Below are 23,159 nucleotides of genomic sequence, written 5' to 3'. Positions count from 1 at the left end.
AGTTCTTCTGCGTTCTTAAGCAGTTGTTGTGCGGCAGGCACAAAGGGGCGTCTTGATTTCAACCGCTGCTTTATAGGTGGTGGTCTCTTGAGTGTCGCATGGAGGAGATGGTCGGGGTCCAAAGCGCGGCGAGCGAGAGAAATCGTGGCTTCTTTACGGCGTAGCTCAGCGGGTTGGATGCCTGCTAGGATGGGTAGACAGTCCGTTGGAGTGGGACGCAGGCATCCAGGCACAGTACGCAGTGCGTCGTTGATGGCGGTATCAATCTGGTGGGTGTGAGAACTACGACACCAGACCGGCGCGCAGTACTCAGCGGTGGAATGAACAAGGGCTAGGGTAGCTGTACGAAGAGTTTTAGCACCAGCTCCCCAGCCGGAACCCGCCAATCGCCTCAAAAGTGCGACGCGTGTAGATAGTTTTTTGCGCAGTGACTTCAAGTGCCGGCGGTACCTGAGTGACCTGTCCAGGGTTATGCCGAGGTATGTAGGTTCGGCACAGTAGGGCAGGCGTTCCCCATCAATCTTGATGTTTATCTCACGCTGTGCCTCCCGGTTGTTAAGGTGGAAGGCCGCCGACACTGTCTTTGACTTGCTGAGCTGTAGCTTCCATTTCTGGAGGTACGCTGATAGTGTTTGCATGTCTTGGCTGAGGTTCCTCTCCACTGACTGCCAGTTTCCTGCTGAATGCAGGAGTGCCAGGTCGTCTGCGTAAGCATATTTCCTGGAGATGGTGGGGGGCAAGTCGTAGGTGTATATGTTGAACAGGAGGGGAGCCAAGACTGAGCCCTGTGGGACGCCGTTTTTAAGTCGGCGTAGTCTGCTTCGACGACCGCTACCGGTTGTGAGGGTAAAACTGCGGTTTTGCACAAGTTCCATCATCATATGGACCATGTGTCTGTCAGGGAGCAGACGGAGTAACTTGCAGGTAAGGCCGCTATGCCATACGGTGTCATAGGCAGCCGTGAGATCAACAAACACGGCGCCAGCCTTCTTCTTAGCCGAGAAGCTGTCCTCAATGTCTTGGGTCATAAGTGTGACCTGATCTACGGTTGATCGTCCGTGTCGGAAACCAGCTTGTTCACGGGGGAGCTGCGGATCTATTATTGGTTCTACACGGGCGTAGATGAGTCTCTCGAGGATCTTGAAGGGGATGCAGAGCAGTGAGATTGAACGGTAACTCTTCGGGTCCCCTGGGGGCTTCTTCGGCTTAGGGACTGCAACCACAAGGGCTCTTCTCCAGATTCTGGGAATTCTCAGGTGGCGCAAACAGCAGGAAAGGAAGTCTTTTAACCAGGACTTTAAGGAGGCAGCAGCATGGAGTATCAACTCCGGGCATAGGTGGTCAGGGCCCGGGGCTTTACCTGGCTTTATGTGTTGGAGGGCGGCGGAAAATTCTTCCGGGGTGAACTCACCCGAGATGTTGTCCCCGTCTGGGGTTGTTACCCTCCAGAGGTCCGTCATTTCTTGCAAGACGGATCTATCGGATTCACGGTCTCTCGATTTGTATTTCCCGTTCTCCACAAGTTGTGAGGCGATGGAATTTGCTGAAACGGGACATTGTTGACGAGAGGCACGTGATCTGCCAGTTAGGTTGTTCAGTGTACTCCATGCTATGCGGCTGGAGTGCGTGAAGTCGATTGATTCAACGGCTTCTGTCCAGCGCTCCTTCCTCTTTGAGTCCAGCCTTGCCAGCAGAGCTGTGGCTGAGCTGTTGGTGTCATTGCCCTGAGGGGCGTGGAGGAAGTCGGAGTAGAGGCTTTCGCACTCCTTGTCCCAGCACGGTATGTAGGTCTTTCGTCGGCCGCGGGAGATGGATTGTTTTGCCGCTGATGTTATTGCATCACAAAAGTCCTGGTAGGCTTCTTCCACGTTGTTGGTGTGAGGGGATGGGAGATACTGTGTAGCTTCATTGGTGAGGAGGCTGTAGTACTCCCAGTTAGCCATTCTGAAGTTCCATCGATTAACAGGCTTGCTCGGGACAGGCATTATGAGCGTTGGAGCCGTGATAATCGAGGGTCGATGTTGGGACCTGGGGAACTTCTCTAGCACACGTCTGTCCGGTTGGCAATTATCGGGGTCATCACTTGCGAAAGCCAGATCGGGGTTTGTACCAGTGTTCCAGCGTCCGGAGAAGAAGCTCGCTGCACCCTTGGGATCGTGCAGTAGGGTGAGGTTGTTATTGGCTGACCATGAGGCCAGGCTTTCTCCGTCGGTGTTGGTGGTGTTGTAGCCCCAGTCGACGTGGTGGCAATTAAAATCGCCAGCATAGAGGCTGGGTTGGGGGAACACTGGGATGGCTGTTGGTGTTAAGCGTGAAGGTGGTGGCTTATAGACATTGATGATGTGATAGCCTGATATGTCTATGCATAACCACTCTATCTCCGACTGGGCACTGGACTGGTCTATTGGCGTCCAGCTCAGTTGCTCATGGACAAACGTGGCAAGGCCGTGTTTCCTGCTGATGGTTGCGCCTGCGAGTGTGAAGTTGGGTAATACCAACTTATCCACAGATGTGCAGTGGGTCTCCTGGAGGAGAATAACGAGGGCCTGATGTTTTGTGGCCAGATACTCGATGATGCTGAGCTTGCTGGCAGTAATGCCCTCGGTGTTCAGCTGCAGTACGGTGGGTCGTCGGTACTTTTCGACAGAGGAGCTGCCGCGCCCTGAGAAGGGCGTTTCCCTATCCTCCCTGGGCTGAACCTGGGCCTGGTTTGCTCGAGTGTGACAAGCTTCGTTTCGCATATCTTTTCTCAAAGATATGGTACTGACGGGAGGGACCACGAGAAGGTGCTTGTTCTTCCAAGGAGTTAATATTGGCATATCACTTAATGCAATATGAAATAGTATATACAATATTTATACCCAATATAATTACTTGTAGGCTACATTAAACACCCAACACTGCAAAATCAGAGAAATCAATTGCATTTATGTTCAACATCTTTCCACAATGAACACTCCTTATTATAGGAAAGCTAGCGTCTCTGCCATTTCGTTATTGCTAGTTTCACCATAAACAATATCAGATGTGAAACGCCTTATCATTATGGCACTGCCATCAAAGTTTGTGCAACATTTTCCATTCAGCAGCCTGTCCGTTTGTATTCGCAAAATCGTTTCCAAAAGCTCAGTCTGCATTTTGTTTCGTGTTTATTTTCACTGCAGTAAGTAATGAAACAATCCTCTTTACTACTGCATTACTGACAGGGATGCAGAGACATGTTAAAGCATAGCTAGCAAGGTCTTTGAAATGGGCATGATGTAAAACGTTACACCAAAACTTTTCACTGTTGCTAGGGATAACCAAAAGAACTATGAAAACCAAAAGAAAAAAAGGCCAAACAAATGCCAATCGGCAAACTAAAAAAGGCCAAAAAAAGGCCAAGCGGCCAAACAAAAATTGTCCAGCAAAACACTTTTCAAAAAGGCCAAATTTCTGACATTTGGCCGTAAAAAAGCCAATCTGGCAACCCTGGTCTACATTCTGATATTTTTGATCCTGCAGGATTATTGAAAATGATCCGGATCAAAACCGGACTTTAAACTTTGCGGAAAAGCAGGATCAATGAATGGATTTAAAAGTTTTTGCAACAGACCAAAGGTTTAAAACAACTTGGGAAAATTAACGTAGGTGCCAAATTTAATTCTTTACACGACAAAGTGAACGATAGTTTTGGTGTACAGTACTTAACTTGGGTTTTGAACGTCATTGAGACGAGTTCCAAATGACATTGACAAGTCGGCCGTCGGGTTTTTGTTTCAAGGTTTGTGTATTAGAGTTGCCAAGTGGCCTAAAATTGAAGTGCAGAATCTGTGATACAAAATGGCTTTGGACTGAATCAGATCTTGTAAACTCGCAACACAGCATCGGATCTTGTGCTTGTCGGATCAGGAGCTTCCCAGACAACAAAATCCGTCATTTTTACATTGATTTGATGTCTGCAGACGTTAAACTAATGTAAAAATGATGAATTATGCTGTATTGGTTGTATATAAGGTGCTCCCGAACATCTCTGCCATTTATATTTCCAAACACTTTGTTCGAAAACATAACAAAGTTGCCAGATAAGGAATTTGTTCTAATCTGTTAAAATTTGGGTGAAATTTCAAGGTCGTTAAAGATAAAAATTTGAAATAAATGTTCATATTGAAGCTGAAAGGAGCAACATTGTTTGTTTGTTTTATTATTTTTATCCTGCATTGCGGGAAAGCGGACTTGAGCGTCATGCATCGGTGTACGCCTTCCGACGTACACCTGACCCACGCTGCAGCCGACGGCAATGTCTGTTTCCGGTTGTCTACTCTACTTATGACCTAAATTTGGTAAGTTACTACCCATTACTCGAAATCGATCACTGGGTAGAGGCAATTATCGTTAAGTTTCTTGCCCAAAGAAACAACAGCAAGTGCGGGTGACTGGAATCGAACATGCAGGCTCTCGACTGCGAGCTCAACGCGCTAACCACTCGGCCACTGCTGCCAACATAAGCTGATTCAAAAACAAACAATTTTTTTTAAGTTTCCAAAGGCCTTTTCCTTTCAGGAGATTCAGTAGAAGTAGTCTTGAATTTGTCTTTCGATAAAAACAAAACAATAAAATGATTTTGTGATGTCCGCCCTGATAGCTCAGTTGGTTGATCGCTTTTCTTTGTTCATGAAGAAGCTTTACAATCAAGCAGCGCTTGTTTAACTCTCGAGGTGGGCGTTTATACCAGTCATGAACCTCTCACAAAAGCTTTCTCAGTCCGTATCTGTGATTAAAAGTGGAAAAATTTACTGGAAAAAGCGATCCAGTATTAAGACATTTCCTCAAATAGGCGATCTACTTAATACAGAAGTAATCACTAAGAGAACAATATATTATAATTTGTAAGATAGTTTTAATTATGAATTTTATTGAAATGAAGTTGTGAGTGTTAGCCTAGCCAAATGACTTGAAAGTTTGGACTGTAGAAAAAAGTATTGATTTGTTTTTCCTCTCTCTCTTTTTTAGTGCGGAGGATAATGACTCCAACAATTATTTGTGGGAAAATTCATCTACTGCTTATGGCAACTCTGGCATCATCATTTTTTGACGATTCAGTTTTTCAGCTGTGTAGTGTCTTCCAGTTTTTCAATTCAATTTTATTTTTCATCGCTTAGTTCCGTTCAGTTGTTTATATTTCTGACCATCACAGCGAAAACAATACACGTCAACATAGCAAGGGTCTAGAAAAAGGTAGAAGTGACAAAATGCGAACGTTAAAACGTGCTTGACCGAAATAAGTAATTAAGTTAGATATTGGCATAGTCGTAACACCTTATGAAAAATTAACAAAAAAAGGAAATAAAAATTTACAAATAAAAAAAATAACATATATCCAGGCTATAGCTTTATTAGCCCATATAGCTTAAACCGATATTTTCAAAATTTGTATTAATAGACACTTGTTATCAGGGATGGATCCAGCCTCTAATTTTTGGGGGGGTGTTGCTGAGATCTATTTTCATTCAAGGTCCATCAGTGTGGCACTGTCAAAATGTGTCTCTGCTGTATTTGGCATACTCATAAGCATTCATGTTGTTAATACAGATGTTTTTGTTTAATATTAATAAAGACCTGAAAACGGAGAAAGTGTGCATGAAAAATCAAGTCTTAAAAACAAGCATGAATAAAAGACACTTATGGTATAACAAAATTCAAGAACGTGATGAAATTTTGGGAAATATTCTAAAGTTTAAAAACATAAGCAGTACAAAACACAAATACAAAGCAGTAGGAAGCAGTACAAAACCAAATAAATATCATGATTTAATATTTTTTCATGTGAATCAAAATCTGAAAACCAAATAAATATCATGAATTAAAGTTGTTATGGAAAGAAAAGATTAATATTCCTAAAATAACAATACCGTACATTCAATAGTGACAATCACACAATTGACACCCCCACCACCTCCTCCCCCACTCCCGCGTGTCGCGGCATTTTGAAATCTTTTTGGGGGTGCGCACCCCCCCTTGGATCCATCCCTGCTTGTTATGAAGATCGACCATGGTGAATTTACAAGAGTGCTGATGGTCGTGAGGGGAACACTTTTTGATGCACTTAGCTCAGAGCAAGGCAGGCAAAGCAAACCCCACAAAGAACTCCTACCACGGGCAAAGTAATTTCGAAGCACAATGCACCAGCCCTTGCATGACTTACAAAGTGCACTTGAGCAACTCACGTTAAGGACTGCTCTTCATTCAACGGCACCTAATGGATGGAATAATTCCCTGCAACAAGACTTCAACTGTCGGAAATTTCACTCTGTCAATCTCGGTGACCAGGCCTGCGTCAGTAATTTAAAGCCTCTACAAGTATCCAAAACTGCCAGGATTAACTCTGCAAGAAGCTTTCTCAGTCTGAGGATTTTTTATTACAGCCTACAATAGCCTAGCCTATGTTATGTCAAAATGCAGTGTAAGAAACAATTAACTTTAATATATCATATATGAGGTCTGAAGAACACTAGGTCCAAGGCATACCAGTCTTACCTCATTACGGTAACTGCTTTGACAAAAGCCAGGTTTCAGGTAAATGTTAGTGACCAATAAAGTATGGTACGGTATTGGTAGGCACTCGTAAAAAAAACAAACCGACAAACATTGTATAGCTTGTTTTGACCTGGAAGGATTTCATCAAACTAAGGCTCTATCATTAAACCTGTATGACAAAAATCAACTAGATGCTACTTAAAATGTACTGACTCTTATAACCACTATTTAAGGGAAAGATAAACTCTGAGGCTGTGCTTCACTTGTGTTCACTGCTCTCTGGTAGCCTTCCAGTGTAGTCTGGGAACATCGTGAAAATGGGGTGGTGAAAGGATGGACCTTCGGCCCTAGAGGCTCACATGACAACGACTTTTGTCATTTCTATATTGTCGTTTTCTTCAGCTGTGTGAATTGCTCATTTGGCAAAATAAGTCAAAATATTGACATTGTGGTATGTCATTTTTCCTATATGCTTGTATTGATCAATGGTGAAGTTCTGCAGGATCTAGCTTTAACACTGTAAAACTTCTTTTTTTTTTTGGCAAGTTACACTGGTAACTCATTGGTTATATTTTTACTGCTTGCAACTATTGCATCACATTTTAATTGTGCTTGTATGTTGTCGTAGTGGACTTAATATGACATCATTATTATTTCTCAATTTTTTGGATCAACATTGTGGTTATATACTATGCTTTTTTCATTCTCCAAAACATAACTTCATTACTAAACTTTTCATGAAATTTTTTTATGACTTCACCGATGATCCAAAAAGATGCAAGACTATTGCATAGTGTGATAAATAACACAGGCCTACAAAAAAAATTGACACACAAGGTGAGAGTCATTTTGGAGTATTTCAGGTCTCCTGATTTCGAAAATATTCTTAGTTTTTTGAATTGGCTTTAATTGTCGAGATATTCGACAATGAAAATACTTTTTAAATCCTTACCCAAAAGCTTTTAATTAGCAAATCACTCACTTTCAGTCCTGCTTGAATAGTTTCATAAAAAGAGCATGAATGGAAAAGTGAGTGCCTTATTTGCTGCGCCATCCCACCACCACTTTAAATATGGTAAAGATAATAAAAAGATTAGCCACTGAAAAGGGTAATAGCCTAATAAAATGGTATTTGACAAGTCAAAGTGCATTGCTGGCCACATGAAGTTAATCTTGAGCTGTGTGTTTGAAATCCTTGCCATATGTACTCATACTAAACTGGTTTTTAATCACAATCCTAGAGGTTTGATTTGTTTTTTGAGCAAGGATAACCACACCTACGTTGAAGTTACAAATCAATAAAAATTTGCTGCAGCTTTTGTTACAAAATTAATTGTTTTATGCACAGGATAGACTGAAGGGAAATATATAATTGATTGTCCATCTCATTTTTTCATAAAATTATCACAACAAATTGGAAATATTGTATCATATATATTTCAGTGGTTTCCACCACTAGCATGGCCTTCACAGCCATGAGTGAACGATCATATGCCGATCCATCACTCAGCAGTCACACCATGCAAAAGGTGAAGAAAGCAAAAGTGACCATTGAAACCTTTTATTCTAATCTTGTCAATCAACATATTGAGAGAGAAGGGAGAATTCAAGCACTGGAACGAACGATGACACAAGAAGGTGTAACTGAAGAACAGGTATTTAGAAATAAATTGTTTTGGTTATGAGCATTTGCTGCTTTCAATGTATCTACTCGCTGCTACTGCTCCATTATGCAAAAAGAGTGAGATTACGTCTGCCAGTCAATGAAAAGTAAATGTGTTACAGGTCGATAAGCAAAGAGTATCATACAGCAGTCTCAGAAAACATGCAAGATAGCAGAGCAAGGCTTGTGGCATTTATTAGTAAATCTAACCAGCTCAATATTAGAATTGTTGATCCGTAGAATTTCGGAGAATTTTTTCAATCAAGGAACAAGCTATTACAATGAGATCTGAATGTGTATTGTTCTGAATTTCATTTGGAATATGTATGTAATGAAATTACCTATTGTATGAGAATGTAACAAGTTAAACTGAAGCAGCAGTGTTGACTGTTGGTTTTGTGTGTGTTGTTTTTGAAGCAGCAGTGACACTGACAGTACGTTGAGACGCTCCAAAACATAATTTAGCAGATCAAGAAAGAAAAGTGTTTTGGACTTGACTTGTCTATGGCTTGAAGGTGCAGGGGCTCATGCAACATAACTAACTCCAACCCACCCTAGTGTCAGTGATGGAGGTTCTGCCTCTTTTTTCACTTTTGTGATTGCAACATATTGATGAGTACATTTCATGCATTACACCTTTTGTGTTATTTAGAATTGTTTATAACTAACTTTTGTGTGGAAAGCAATGACCTACCAAGCTGAAAAACAGAGAATTAATGACAATAACTTTGAGCATACGTATTGTTGTTAGGCATAAACATATATCAATAAAATGATATTAGTATTTTAATCACCCAACATCACAATGAGGCAGCAACTAACTCAATTGTGCAAACCCATTATGTGGTCACCTACCTGGCATGTACACTAGTCGTGCTCTGTTATGGTTTATATGACAGAGGCCAAATTTATTTGCTGTACACAAACAAGTTTGGAGAGTCCATTGAAGAAATTTAAGGCTCTCAAAAATGCTAAAAAGCACTGGTTGACACTGTCTTTCACTTTGACATTCTGTATTGATGATATTTACAGAGAGAAAAAAAGAGGCAAATTCACGCACAAAAAGAAACTGAATTTCTTCGATTAAAACGAACAAGATTAGGTCTGAGTGACTTCGACATGCTGAAAATAATTGGAAGAGGAGCATTTGGAGAAGTATGTATTTTTAAAACTGCTTTTTGTATATAACAACTTGATATAAAACTAGTTATTACAGTTGTAAATCTACATAGTCTAGATCTACAATGTAAGAGCATTAGAATCATCAACACACAAGACCAGCTAAATCAAAGTGACTTTGTTTACACCAATACTCTCTTTAACAAAAATATTTTTTTCAGGTGCGACTTGCTCAAAAAAAGGATACAGGTCATATTTATGCCATGAAGATGTTGCGTAAGAAAGACATGATGGACAAAGAGCAGGTTGGTTCATCCAATTACTGGACTGTTACTAGCAATCCCCTTGATTTTTACTCTCAGCAATGTTAAGTTAGTGCTTTAATAGTTTACTTTGTTGTGCCACAAAAGATAATATCCAGAACAGAGTCACTCCAATGTTGTTTGTTTCCACTGAAACTCAATCATAAAATTTGAAAAGACAATAAAACTTAAATTGGGAATTCAACTTTTGCTTCACTGTATATGTAGACAAACAAATCAACTACTAGGCGTTACATTTATTTCTATTGTGTCTTGTGTTTTTCTTATATGTATTTCATGAATTATCAAGATTATGTTGTTCAATGATTGCAAATCTCGGCAAACTGGGACATAAATACTGTGTCTCTTACATTATAATTGCCATGCTTTGCCTCATAAAATCAGAGTCATACAACTTAGGTCAATCCCCAGACAGCAAATCAGACCTTATTTACGTTGATTCAACCTCTGCAGACGTCAAATCAATGTAAAAAAACGACTAATTTTCTGTCTGGGTCGTGCTACTGCTAAAACGCGTAACCTAATGTAAAGTGCAAGTGATGCACTGATAACGCTGATTAAGTGTCATCAATGAAAATGGAAATACAGTAGAACTCGGTTAATCCGGATTCGGTTAATCCGGATCTTCGCCTAATCCGGATGAAACTGGAAGTACAAATGATTTGTAATCTTTTTCTTGAGAAACGGCTTTGGATTATCCGGATTATTTAATCCGTATCTTCGCCTATTCCGGACAAAAGTTGCGCTTTCTCTATCGTTTTATCCGGATTTTCCCGACAATTTTGCCATTTTATGCTAAAACGTAACGTGGCTTATTGCAAGAAATTTTTTATCTATTGTTCCGTTAATGCAACGCAATAAATTATTGCGGATTTCTTCTTTTCATGAACAGTAATCCCTCCTAACGCAAAATTCGTGCGCAAATGCTCAAACTCGCACTGTAACTTGAAAAGATGTCGGTGGAATTTTCGGCGGTATGTCGGTGATGTTTTTCCAATAGAAGACTTTGTTTGATTTTTGTAAGTTTTCCAAAGAAACTCGTCTTCCGTAACTGTTTTCAAAAGTTTTGAGTGACTACAGATTATTCCGACACGCATGTCTGAAGACATAACTTTTGCCAGTGTGTTCTTGCGTAAGACGCAGAGTCTACAAATACATTCGTTTTACATGCATACTGCATTTCAAAAGAATTCTATCGCTAATATGGTGATCGCGCGTCTCGGAATTGACAGATGACCACACTAATGCGTTCAATTTCGGTGATTTTTACCGATACCCTTCTATCTAGGTAACGTCAGGCTTGATAGAACCGTCATCGGTTAATCCGGATCTTCGCCTAATCCGGATGGAATCGTCGGTCAAATCGAATCCGGATTAACCGAGGTCTACTGTAGTTGGAATAAGGCAAAAAGCCTAAACGTAATTTAAAAGAACGCAGGTGGAGAGTTAACTACCTAAAACCAACGTAACTGAAAGCGCACAACAATAGTAAACCGGAGTGACAAAGTAACTGGTTTTTAAGACTTTATCACGCCACATCTACATGGCCAGTAAAGCAAACAAATGGCATGCTTGGAGTAACTTACATCGTACGAGTGATATTTACCGATATTTACCGAATGTGATATTTACCGAAGCTAAAAAATAGCAAGCCTTAAAAATGTCCGCATTTCACTGGGCCTAAATAAAACAAAACATTTCAAAATAATGTTGGTTGTTTAAACACAATTTTTGTCATAGTTTGATTTTGAAATCTAAGTAGCCCTGAGTTCCTATTGCCGTGTGCTTGAAGCACACAAAGATTTCAAAACACAGAAAAATGTAAAGTGCGTGATAATATTTTTCCAAGGCTTACTAAATTGAAGGTATGCGAAACAGAAAAACAATTCCATCAGATTTCTTTCGTCGTCATGGTTTGGTCTCGGACTAAGTTTCTTTTAAACATGTCCGATTTCGACCAAATAAAATTCGTTTTGAAAACTTCTTTGACCGCGCTCAGGTGTTTTAAAAATTAATCAGTCATCATCAGACTGAACTACAAAAAATTGATGCTTGGCTACGAAGAAACAAACTCTCTTTAAACTACTCTAAAACAAGCTACATTTTAATAAACAAAGTACCTAAGCGTACTGTTGAAACTAATTTCAGGTTGTGTATAAACCAAACAGTGATAGAAAGAATGAAAACAGTTAAGTACCTGGGAATCCATGTCGATGAAAATCTAACCTGGTCCTCACACATTAAACATTTGTCGCTGCAGTTGGCTCGATATTCCGGAATTTTTTATCGCCTTCGTAACTATGTGTTAGAGGAAACATTGCTTATGTTATATTATAGTCTAGTATATAGTCGTGTTCAATACGGTATTACTATATGGGGTACTGCAGGTAAAACACTAATCAAGGAAGTTGACGTAAGACACAATAATATTATTCGCGCAATCACTAGAAGTACAAAATTCAGTCACGTCACTAGCTTATACAAATCTTTGAATATTTTACAACGTGAAGATATTTACAAACTCGAAATTGCAAAATTTATGCATAAAGTTTCCAATAATAATCTACCGCCTGTATTGCAAGATCGTTTTATAAAACTTGATAATATTCACTCGCACAACACTCGACAACTAAATAAAATGAAGTATTTTCTTCCACAAATAAACAAATCCGTGGCACACAATCTTCTGACACATCGGGGTACTAAATTGTGGAGTGAATTGGATGAATGTATTAAAAGCAAACACCTAGCTTTGTTTAAAAAACTTTATAAAATTACCTTGTTAAGTTCTTATTAAATCGTTAAAATCGTTCAGTTAAATTATTTTATCTCATGTAACCTCGTATTTGTGTTCTTAAACGATATGATTCATTATATGCTCATGTTTTCCCAGCTGGTCTTGATTCAATATTCTACAAAACCTTATATATACAATTCGATTTCGAAGCTACTGTTCCATCCATCATTATATTTTATTGATACAGTTATAATGTCTGATGCTGCAATGTAAGATGACTGATGACAGGCAGCACCTTGACTGGTTAACCGCAAGGTTGTTCGGTGCTGCCAGACCTTTCTATTGCCATATTTTGATTTGTATGTAATTGTGTTTCTTTATATCGAGTCGTATTAGAAAGGCAAATAAACAATATCTCTCTCTCTCTCTCTCTCAGACCATCTTGAACGCTTGGTTATGTGGATGGCTTATTTTTATGTATAATTTTGTTAATAATTGTGGCAGACTTACTGCAATGTGTCGATGCATTGTTTGATTTCCGTATATCTGCTTTTAAGCAACCATCAAGACTATACGACTGTATTTTAACAAGTCTCTAAATAACGTACCGTACCGTACTTAAAGTTTGTGCAAAAAGATTGGATTCAATTGTTTTAACCATGAGACATAAAATTTCATACGACTAGAGAAACTCTGCCGTGATTTTGGTAAATCTTATATCCGCCATTTTGCCAAAAACGACTTTTTTGCATTTTTCTACGTTTAAAGACTTCGTGCATCTCCTCACAAAAATTTGTGCCCCAATGTAGTATGGTTTTCGAGATAATTGGTGTGCAAAACCTAACATATTTTAATCTGTGCAAGAATAATTTCTGAAACCTAACATATTCATCTACTCCAATCACGTAACAGGATATCATCACGTGACAGGTAAAATTTCAGCAGCCGTGCAACAGGCTACTTCACCACATCTTACATCTCTTGAGTTGCATGAAGCGGATTTAAAGGCGTTTGATAAAGTTGATTGTGATAAAATGTTGTCAAGCACTAAGTATGCTTAATTATGTAGGCTAGCCTAAAAATGTCTGTCCGAACACACTAGCTTTTCTTTTCATTAAATGCCGTATCATTTACGTCTCGTCGATCAATTTGATTTTTTGTGGCCTACTGATGGCTTAGTTGACTTTACGGTACGCTAAATAACTTAGCTTGCATACGATTATTAGTATTTTAAAGCAGAGGCCCGGCAGTACGCTACTCAGTGTGTTTGGTCATTTCTAATCAACCGTAGCCTAGCCTACCAGATGCTGTGTAGCCAATGTAGTACTGTAGCCTTAAATGAAGGCATGGTTATCAAGTAGGCTACCAGCTGCAACTGATTTTAAGTCGGCGATAGCCTTTCACCTAGCAAGCTTCTGTGATATCAGCAAAGTTATCTACAGATTACAGTGACGAAATAATAGGCTACACAGTTCTGGGAGAAATCCAGAGGCTTACCGCTACTTTAGGTTTGATTTAGGCTTACAAAGCCAACATAGTGTGGTCAAAGCCAACATTTAGCTTATATATATTAGGCTTTATCATACAAACGCATAACATTAAATAAGCCAATAAGGCGGCTAAAGTCAACATCGAGAGTATATATTAGGTTTTATCATACAAACCTAATACATGTTTTATAACTAGTTATCTGGCAAAACCAAATATACGCCCTGTTTTAATAAACAAACAAAAACCTGACTCAAATTTCATTCTTAAAAACTTTGTTTGGTTGTCCGTTCCAGCCTCACAAAAGTCAACTTCGAGTGTTTTACCTTGGTAATTTTACAGCTATAAACACAAAAAGTCGTTTATCTCGAAAACTTGAAAATGGCGGATATTAGGTTCTGCCAAATCACGGCAGAACTGGCCGAACATTTACAATGAATTTAACTTTTAGCAGCAGTGGTTCCGCTAAACCAAATGTTTTAAAAAGTATATATGTACAGGATTTAATTCCAGCTGCACTCACAGGTGATTCTTTCATGGGACAGCATAAGCATAAACTTCGTGTTATAACCCAGGCAGAAAATTAATCGTTATTTACATTGTCTTGCTGTTTGAGAAGTTACAACGCTGTAACTTTTTGTTTAAGTAACATGTAAAACCAGGGGTGCGAGACCTCTCCCAGGGAGTGCGTAGATACGGAGCCAATAGCGTTAGTCATGAAATGTTAGAAACTATTATTGTTTACTGTTTGGTTGCCAACATCCTGAATGGTAAGTGAGCTTTTCATTTCAGCCACACTATGAGGGGTTGCAAAACTTGTTGGTGATTGCAAGGAAGTGCCAACAAGTGAAAAGGTTAAGAACCAGTGTTTTAAATTGAGAATCATTTCAGGTCGCTCATGTGCGTGCTGAACGCGACATTCTGGTCGAAGCTGAGAACCCATGGGTCGTTAAAATGTTCTATTCTTTTCAAGACAACTATAACCTTTATTTGATCATGGAATTTTTACCTGGAGGTAATTTTCAAATATAGTTTTATGTTTAGACCGATCTGGAACCTCAGACGTTGTGTTTCGCACGATTTTTTTTTTAATTTTACTGTTTTTTTTTTTAATTTTACTTGCTTTTTACGCTGTACCCAAAGAATCATACTAGTACTTTCCCAGCCAGCAAATCAGTTTTTGTACATTGATTTAACGCCTACAAATGTTTAAAATTGGTTAAAATTGATTTCAACTGCTTGGCATCCACTTCATAGTTTGTTGCGTTTGAAGTTAGATCATTGTAAAGCGTTTTGGGTTTTGACATTGGTAAACAGACAGAAATTCAGTCGTTTTTTTACATTGATTCAACGTCTGCAGACGTTAAACCAATGTAAAAAACGGCTAATTTTTTGTTTGGGTAATGCAGTTCATAACTCCAAAACTAAAACCTCACTTTGCAGGCGACATGATGACGCTGTTGATGAATAAAGACACCTTGACTGAAGAGCAGACCCAGTTTTACATGGCTGAGTCAGTGCTGGCGATCAATTCAATTCACGAACTGGGTTTTATTCACCGCGACATTAAACCTGACAATTTGCTGATTGATGCCAAAGGCCATCTAAAGCTTTCGGATTTCGGACTGTGCACTGGTTTGAAGAAAGCCCACAAGACAGACTATTACAGGGATTTGTCTCAAGCTCAACCCATTGATTTTTGTGAGAACCTTTCAGCTTTGAAATATTACATTATAAACATTTTGTAGTTGATGAAAAAACGGAAACGATATCACTGATGTAGTTTTGCATATCGTCAGCCGACTCTGACAACAATGCTAGTGGCAAATAGCTGCCAACATATGGTTGTACTTATCATATTGGCAAATGTTACGAATCACTAGCTAATACAAGTGTAGAATCCACATCATTCAAGCCTTTGTTAATATTCACTTTGATAATTTCTTTATTCTCCATAGCATTTTCTTAACAAAAGCGCTTACTTTTACCATTTAGCCTTCTTTGAAAGAGATCGAAATATTCAACGAATTTGGATCTGGCATTAGTAACATAATTATGTTTGTTTTTTTATAAATCAACTCCTTGAGAGAATTTTTTATTCTTTTGCTTTAATTATGTAGCGACAAGACCACTAACTGCGAACGACTCAAGACGAAAGGCTGAGACATGGAAAAGCAAACGAAGGCAGTTGGCTTATTCCACTGTGGGCACACCAGACTACATTGCTCCTGAAGTTTTCCAACAATCCGGTTACACGCTCACTTGTGATTGGTGGTCGCTTGGTGTCATCATGTATGAGTGCCTCATAGGTAAAGATTTTCTTGTGCCGTTTTTACTATCTTTTGTGACGTTGTGAGTGTTGTATCATCTCTGACGAGAACTCGTGAAGTAGAAAACTGTTAGCCAACCTGGGTAGAAATATGTCCTTTTTGGATTGATTAAATGTGAGCAGACGTTGATTAGATGACAAAAGGACGGATTTTGTGGTTCATACGGGATGGCGATCGTTGCGGTGGGATGGCGCAACGGATAAGGCGTTGGATTTCCAATTATGCAAACCTGGTTCAACTCCCGACATATGCGATCGTTCTGTGCTAGCGTTGCACAATCAATGAGCTAGTTATGTTGATGGAGCGCCAGTGAATTCCTTGAGTTGTCTCATAGAAAACTTTGGCTTTTACCAAGAGCGCTGTATTTTTGCATGCTTCTAGTTCACTTGTTTTCTTTGGTATTTGTTCATTCTGCTTTATAGAGATGTAAGTGCCTTGCTAATATAGTAGTGTCATGATGTCGCTAGTTTTTTTCAAAAACAATAAAAAGATAAGTGTTAATATGAAAAGTCCTTATTCAGATACTTTTTCGTTAACACTGGATCAAGTTGGGACTTTTTGCTGTTGAAGTGCTAACGATTAGTCACTGCCTCTCAACGAAAGTACAAGTTTCAATTTAGAATTAGTGAACAAAATGCGCACTACTAATTAAAATAAATTCATTACTAAATTCAATCCCATAACTTAAATCCAAATTTATTTTTTTTGAAACGAGCATTTTATATGATTGTAAGAAGTATACAAACTGCACTAAATCTCATGAAGTAATTGAAATAGGATTCTTATGGAAGTTAAGGTTATCGAAATCGTTTGTTGGATGCTCTTTATGTTCATTGTTCAGGTTATCCTCCGTTCTGCTCCGAAAGTCCACAAGAGACTTACAAGAAGGTGATGAACTGGAGAACCACTCTTGTCTTTCCTGATGAAGTTCCGATTTCTGACATTGCCCGAAATCTCATCCTCTCGCTCTGCACTGATCCTGACAAGCGCTTGGGGATTCCGGATGTGAACACCTTAAAATCTCACACATTCTTCAAGTAACGTATTTTGAGCGTTAATCATCGTCCGAAATTTAAAAAAAAAAAAATTAATTTTAGGAGCAAAATAGTTGGAACGTCTGGTTAGTTTTATCAAAATATAAAGAGCCCAAAATGTAGATACTAATCTCATGTTCAGCAAACAAACGTTTCAAAAACTATACTGTCTTCATTCTTCAGTGCTATATGTATTGAAGATATGCATTACATTAATATAGTTAATACTTTCTAAAACCTCTATTCAACAGCCTGTTTCACCATATACGACTATTCCAGTATACGACTATACGTATTGCTAAAACCTTAATCGCACCAGGCTTTCTACCGCCTTTCTAGTTGTATGTCACATACCCAGCCCCAGTTCAGCACAGCCTGGTATGGCTTTGATAAAAGTGTCAGTTTTTATTGAACAGAGTCTTTTTGTGGAGGAATTGGATCAAACAAAATCTAGTTGTTTTCGCTATAAACTTTACTCGCATATCAAACATTTTCCAATGGTTCAGACGACTGTTCCAGTAAAAGGAAAAAAAATGGTCATCTCGTTTCGATTCAAGATTGTTTGTATTGATTTTGTTTCGTATTGATTTCCGTTGTGAATAGTTTGACTGTGACCAAGAAACTTGTTTCAAAAAATTATTTTATGGGCTACTGGAGACATCTTCATCATCGATATTTCTAGATTTTTAATTAAAATGCCACCGTATTTTCTTGTTGATGTAAATGTATGATTGTTATATTCTTTCCAGGGGTGTGGATTGGGAGCACATACGAGACCGCCCTGCTGCCATTTCCGTAGCTGTACGTAGCATGACGGACACCTCAAACTTTGATGAATTTCCCGAATCAGATTTAAAACTAGGTAAAATAATATTCCCACCACTCACCGTTTCTTCAGTTTTATCTGAATGAGCGATGACTGTGTTACGGCTCACCGCTTAACTATGTTCATAACTTCCTGATGCATTTAAATTAACTTTGATGTTGCATTTCCAACAGGGATTTTTAACCTATTTGCTTTCCTTCATCCTTGCCAACTTTTTATTTATTTATTCACCACCTACCTCTACTTCAAAGTCACACCAGAAGAAATAACATTGAACATCAAAACCCCTTGCATAATGCGTATGCTAATGTACACAGATGCTTCATTGCAAGAGGTCTGAACCGATATAGGCTGCCCCAGTGCCCCTGGTGTATTAACAGTGATATTACTACCAAGGAATAAGTGTACATTGTTATCAGTAAAAGATTAAAAAACGTGCTCTAGATTTTCCCTCTGAATTATAAAAAAAAACACGTTGCACAACACCATTCATACACTTCGGGTCGAGCAGATTCTTCATGTGCACTGTGCAGCGAGTGTGCCGCACAAGTGGGAGGCCGGCATGCTGGTTGGCGTTGCAGCCTGGCAAGTAGCAATTGACATTTTCACAACCCTAAAATGGGCAACTTTTGCTGACTGCAAAACAAAGGGCGCTACGGCTTATTCAGATCAGAGGTTAAAACTGGAAAGCATTGTTGATTATTCAAATTCTTTGTTGAATGTTTTTAATTTTCTTGTTGGCGTTGCATAGAGCTGCTTGCGTTAACGTTGTTACAGTGTTAAAGATATCTACACTATCTTTCAGATCAAGTGGACGAGGCTAAAGACTGGGTCTTCATCAATTACACCTACAAACGATTTGAAGGCCTCACACAGCGTGGCAGCGTGCTCACCACTTAGGTTAGTTTTTCTCATCACAGACTCAACGATATTTCTGATGTTGGTTTGACGTCGCATTGCATTACTCTGGTAGAAAAACAATAATTTTCAAGCACTGCTTTGAGATTCGGATTGGGAAACCACATTTTATGATGGGAACGTTTTCACATGGACACCGAGAACAACCCAGAGCTAAAATGTTGAAATCTTTTCGAAGAATTGAAACCGAAACGGCGGTGACAATCATCATTAAATGGAAAGAGGAATGAATAGTCAAATTCCTCTTTTGAAGTAGTTGCAGCGTATATTTGCCTGAATACGTTTATTGTTTACTCAATGAGTATCGGCTTTGAAGATATCTGAGTCAGTGCGACACTTTTTGTTTGAGAAATAAATACAAAAAGCATGTTATTTCCATGTCGGATAGTGACATTGCAACTGAATGTGAACTGACATAAAGCAAGCACCTGATTTATTCACACTTTCGAAACCTTACAGTCGTTCTAAAATATCCAATTCTTCTAGAACAGCATTTCTTAACCTTTAGATCTGGATAACCTTGCACGCAGCAACTATCGTTGAAATCTGACTGCTTCTGTGCATGTTGTTGTGATGTTGATTGATGGTTGACTATGACCTAAACTGCCATGTATTTAACACTTCTCAGCACTCTTTGAAATTGATTCTAGCTCCCTTGGTTGAGACGCTGTTCTAGGATGTTCATTTTTATTGAAATAGTGTTCACAAAATGAACATGCTGAAGCTTTCGTTTTACTTTCCACAAAATTTCAGGTTTTCAATGTTCTTTGATGTTAAATTAAAACAAACGAAAGAACTCTTGCGACAAGCGTTACTGTCATTATGAAATGTCGCAAATTGTTTTGTTTACGACTGTTTACTATTGTCGTTTGTTCGAATATCGGTTGCACCATGTTACTAAAGTGCTTAGGTAACAAAAATCAGAAGACTTTACTATGATTCAACATCGGCAGCCATTAAACCTTCGTAAAACGACTGGTTTCGTTGTCTGGCATCTACATTTCTCAGGCTAAAAATTTGTTTTGCTGCTGGAGGATTCATCAAAAACCCATCGCCATGTTAATGTGAGAAGTGTCGCTACAGAACGAAACCACAGCGAAGAGCAAAACAGTAAGTTTGTTCATAGGCTGCGCGCTGTGGTTCTTGACCTTGGTTTACGAACTGCGATATGTGACGTCACATCTAGCATTATAAAAAACGCCAATGCTCCATTGACCTCAAAACAGCAATTGCTTTGTAACGCTGACTCATCGTTTTGGCCAACAACGTAGGGTGACGCAACGAGTTACTGTTTTATTTTGTGTCGGTCTGGCCTGACGTGGCATTTTCTTTTCTGTGATTGTTGGAAAGTTATCTAGTCTTGATAAGCCTCATATACCTGTTCCCAATAAGCAAATCAGTTATTTTTACATTAATTTAACGTCTGTAAGCATTAAACCAATGTGGCAAGACTGATTAGTTGGCTCAGTTCACCTGGTCTGAGGTTGGATGTTTTCGCTTCAGTTCAATCTAATGGACCGCTTGGTTTCTGCAGAAAGTATTATCACAGTTTTCCAGTTTGAAAAATCAATCCTTACTTGATTTTCCGTCTTCACACGTTGAATCAACGCAAAGAAGACTTATATTGATGTTTCGTGTAGAATCGTTGTTGAAACAGACTTATGAATTGTATATTCAGAAATATTGACCCCTGTTTCAGTGATTCTACGTTTTCTAACGTTAACCCGACATAGTATTAAATACATTTTAATGCCGGAGTTTTGTTCAACTGTGCGAACTTGTCACTTCTTAGGTCCGCTGTAACCTGTGATTTTCTGTGAGTAATTTCATCATTGTTTGCTCAAGAACATTCAATTTTATTGTCAATTCCCCAGACAGCAAGATCTGCGATTGCAGACATTGAATCAATGTAAAACTTACGGATTTTGCTGTCTGGGTCATTGGTTCAAAGTCGAAAATTTGACCATTTTTTGTCCTATATTGTTACCACGTGCTTCTAACCAAATCTGCAAAATAGATCTTTTTGCGTTGTAGCTTTTCTGAAGGCCTGCAACCATTAAATCAACGTGAAAAAGGTTTGATTTTTTTGACTTGGTTAGTTTTTCTTTCTTTCACTTATCCTTTATGTCAAGTCGATGCTATCCTGGCTCAGTACGTTTGATTTACGAGAGCAAGAAAGGATTGGTTGAGCCTTTAAACCATTACTTCTTGCAGGATTTCAAAAGAACCCTAGCAAATTGTTAATCAGTTAGCCTCTCGTACTCCTTTTAAATTATAGTTTCTGAAAATAAATTGGATCTGATCATATTAGCAATCATATCAATGCCAGCACGTAACGACGACGTCAAGTGACGTTTAGTCAACCCACAGACTGCTACATAGCAACATCCCGATTGAGAATTTATCACTCATATCATGGACGTGCGGCTTGAAGCGAAAAAATTTTTTGAACTGTACAACATGTAAATTTGCTGTCCTAAAAATCGCTTGCACCCTACGCGATTTCTTTGATAGATGCTTGCATTTCGTTTCCAACAACATTTGTTTTGTGTAAACCCTTCAGCAGCTTATATAACGAATTATACTTGTGATTAAAATGTTGAACATGAAAAAGACATATATGCCATATTTTATCTTGCTATAACCAGAACGTATTTAGGCTACATGCGAGAGTGTAGTGCTGTATGATTCGAAAAGATATTTTAATTTCAAGAGCCGTGTAAATACAATTATCTTGTTAAGACGGCTTTGCATTGTTACTAACTTGTATATTATAACGTTACTTATCATAGCTTTGCACATTGTGTCTACTCTAGACTGGTACCGTTTTGTTGATCGCTATCAAGTTTGAAAAAAAAAATTGAGACACATCTTAAATTCAGTGCTGTTGCATTGTCACATTCTAGCGGCTGTGTTAGCAGCTAAAAGTACAAGTTTGAATTGTTTATTTTTTTATTCATTTGTTTAAATTTTACGTCAAATATTGACTGGATGCTTGCCCCGGCTATCCGCGCTTTCTGCATTAATTCAACTTTGCAGACGTTGAAACTGATGTAAAAAGTTCAATTTTTCTAGCTGAGGTAAGCTTTTTGTGTTAGATATGGTCATTATATTTTTTATGAAACTTCAAAATTATCGTCATCTTAAGTCGGGGATTTTCAAAGTTATTAATATCGGTCTCCCAATGAAACATTTTTTTTTGTCGAATTCAATCACCAGTTACGTTGAAAGGTTCAGTTTGTGATCTAGAATCTTTCTCCGTTTTGAATAGCGTCGTGAATCAATCCAGTATTGTGGCTTCCTGGGTAAACAGTAGACTAGAGCTGTTTAAAGTGGGTTTTGTTTTATCGAAACACAATTTTACTGTATCGCACGTGGTATGAAACGAAGTTCTTTACGAATGCATTTAATTCAAAACAAACTCAAATTTAAGACTAAAGCATTTTTTTCGTCCAAGTCGAGTGGAGTCAATATAAAATGGACGGATTTTGCTAGTTAAGATGTTCTGTTATACTTTACTTCCAATGTGTATAGCCCATCACGTTTTCGTTTATGTGACGTTGACATGTTGAAAACGGTTGTTATTTTTGTCGCTCGGTTACCAGCTTGTGACGAGAAGGTGCTGGTACCATCCGAGCCAACAAATCACTTCTTTTTTGCATTGATTCAATGTCTGTAGATCAATCAATGTGAAAAAGGTCTAATTTGTTGACTGGGATTCACTTACGGTGCTCTTCCATGCGCCTTGACATTTAGTATGCAGATTTCAATATCAAAATAGATGTGATTGCTTGCATCTTATTTGACTTATGGCATGTGTACTGACTCAGCAGTTAGACAGTGTTTATTAGTTTAAAATTCACACTTTTCTATTATAGAAATAACTACACAGAACAGATGTTGAGTTTTCGTTCAATTTTGACCGAATGTACATTTTTAATCTCAAAAGTCACCAGATGTCCATAACAGCTTTCGTCTAATTGTTTTTCTTCGTATCGTATTGTCTGAATTTTCAAGAGTCTCATTGTCCTATGCGGGCCCAGTTTTTTGTGTGGGAATCAAAGATCAGATGAAGCAGCCGTAGTTGAACTCTCTTCACCTGCATCCGGGGCAGCGTACTCTGTTGTGTAGATAAAACTTTCACTGGCAAGACCAACGCACCTGAACTTAAATAGCAATTCTCAGTTATGTTCAGTTTCAACGCG

General features: G+C 38.7%; 1 protein-coding gene across 1 annotated transcript; it reads left to right on the top strand.

Annotated features, from left to right (window-relative positions):
• Positions 1 to 7,871: 7,871 nt before the first annotated feature.
• LOC145776602 (serine/threonine-protein kinase 38-like) lies at positions 7,872 to 22,979 on the top strand. Its single transcript, XM_082587832.1, has 9 exons — positions 7,872 to 8,171; positions 9,212 to 9,334; positions 9,520 to 9,603; positions 14,738 to 14,861; positions 15,290 to 15,547; positions 15,967 to 16,155; positions 17,018 to 17,213; positions 17,960 to 18,072; positions 18,842 to 22,979. The coding sequence occupies exons 1-9, from the start codon at positions 7,977 to 7,979 to the stop codon at positions 18,934 to 18,936; spliced, it is 1,377 nt and encodes a 458-aa protein (XP_082443958.1). The 5' UTR covers positions 7,872 to 7,976; the 3' UTR covers positions 18,937 to 22,979.
• Positions 22,980 to 23,159: the final 180 nt, after the last annotated feature.

Source organism: Aplidium turbinatum, chromosome 9, assembly GCF_918807975.1.
Source record: "Aplidium turbinatum chromosome 9, kaAplTurb1.1, whole genome shotgun sequence".
NCBI lineage: Eukaryota > Metazoa > Chordata > Ascidiacea > Aplousobranchia > Polyclinidae > Aplidium > Aplidium turbinatum.
This window is presented reverse-complemented; position numbering and strand designations above follow the sequence as displayed.

Coding starts and splice junctions, on each gene's coding strand:
- LOC145776602 (XM_082587832.1), top strand. CDS start 7,977: ATGGCCTTCACAGCCATGAGTGAACGATCATATGCCGATCCATCACTC. Junction 9,604..14,737: donor ACATGATGGACAAAGAGCAG/GTTGGTTCATCC, acceptor GAATCATTTCAG/GTCGCTCATGTGCGTGCTGA. Junction 15,548..15,966: donor AGCTCAACCCATTGATTTTT/GTGAGAACCTTT, acceptor TTAATTATGTAG/CGACAAGACCACTAACTGCG.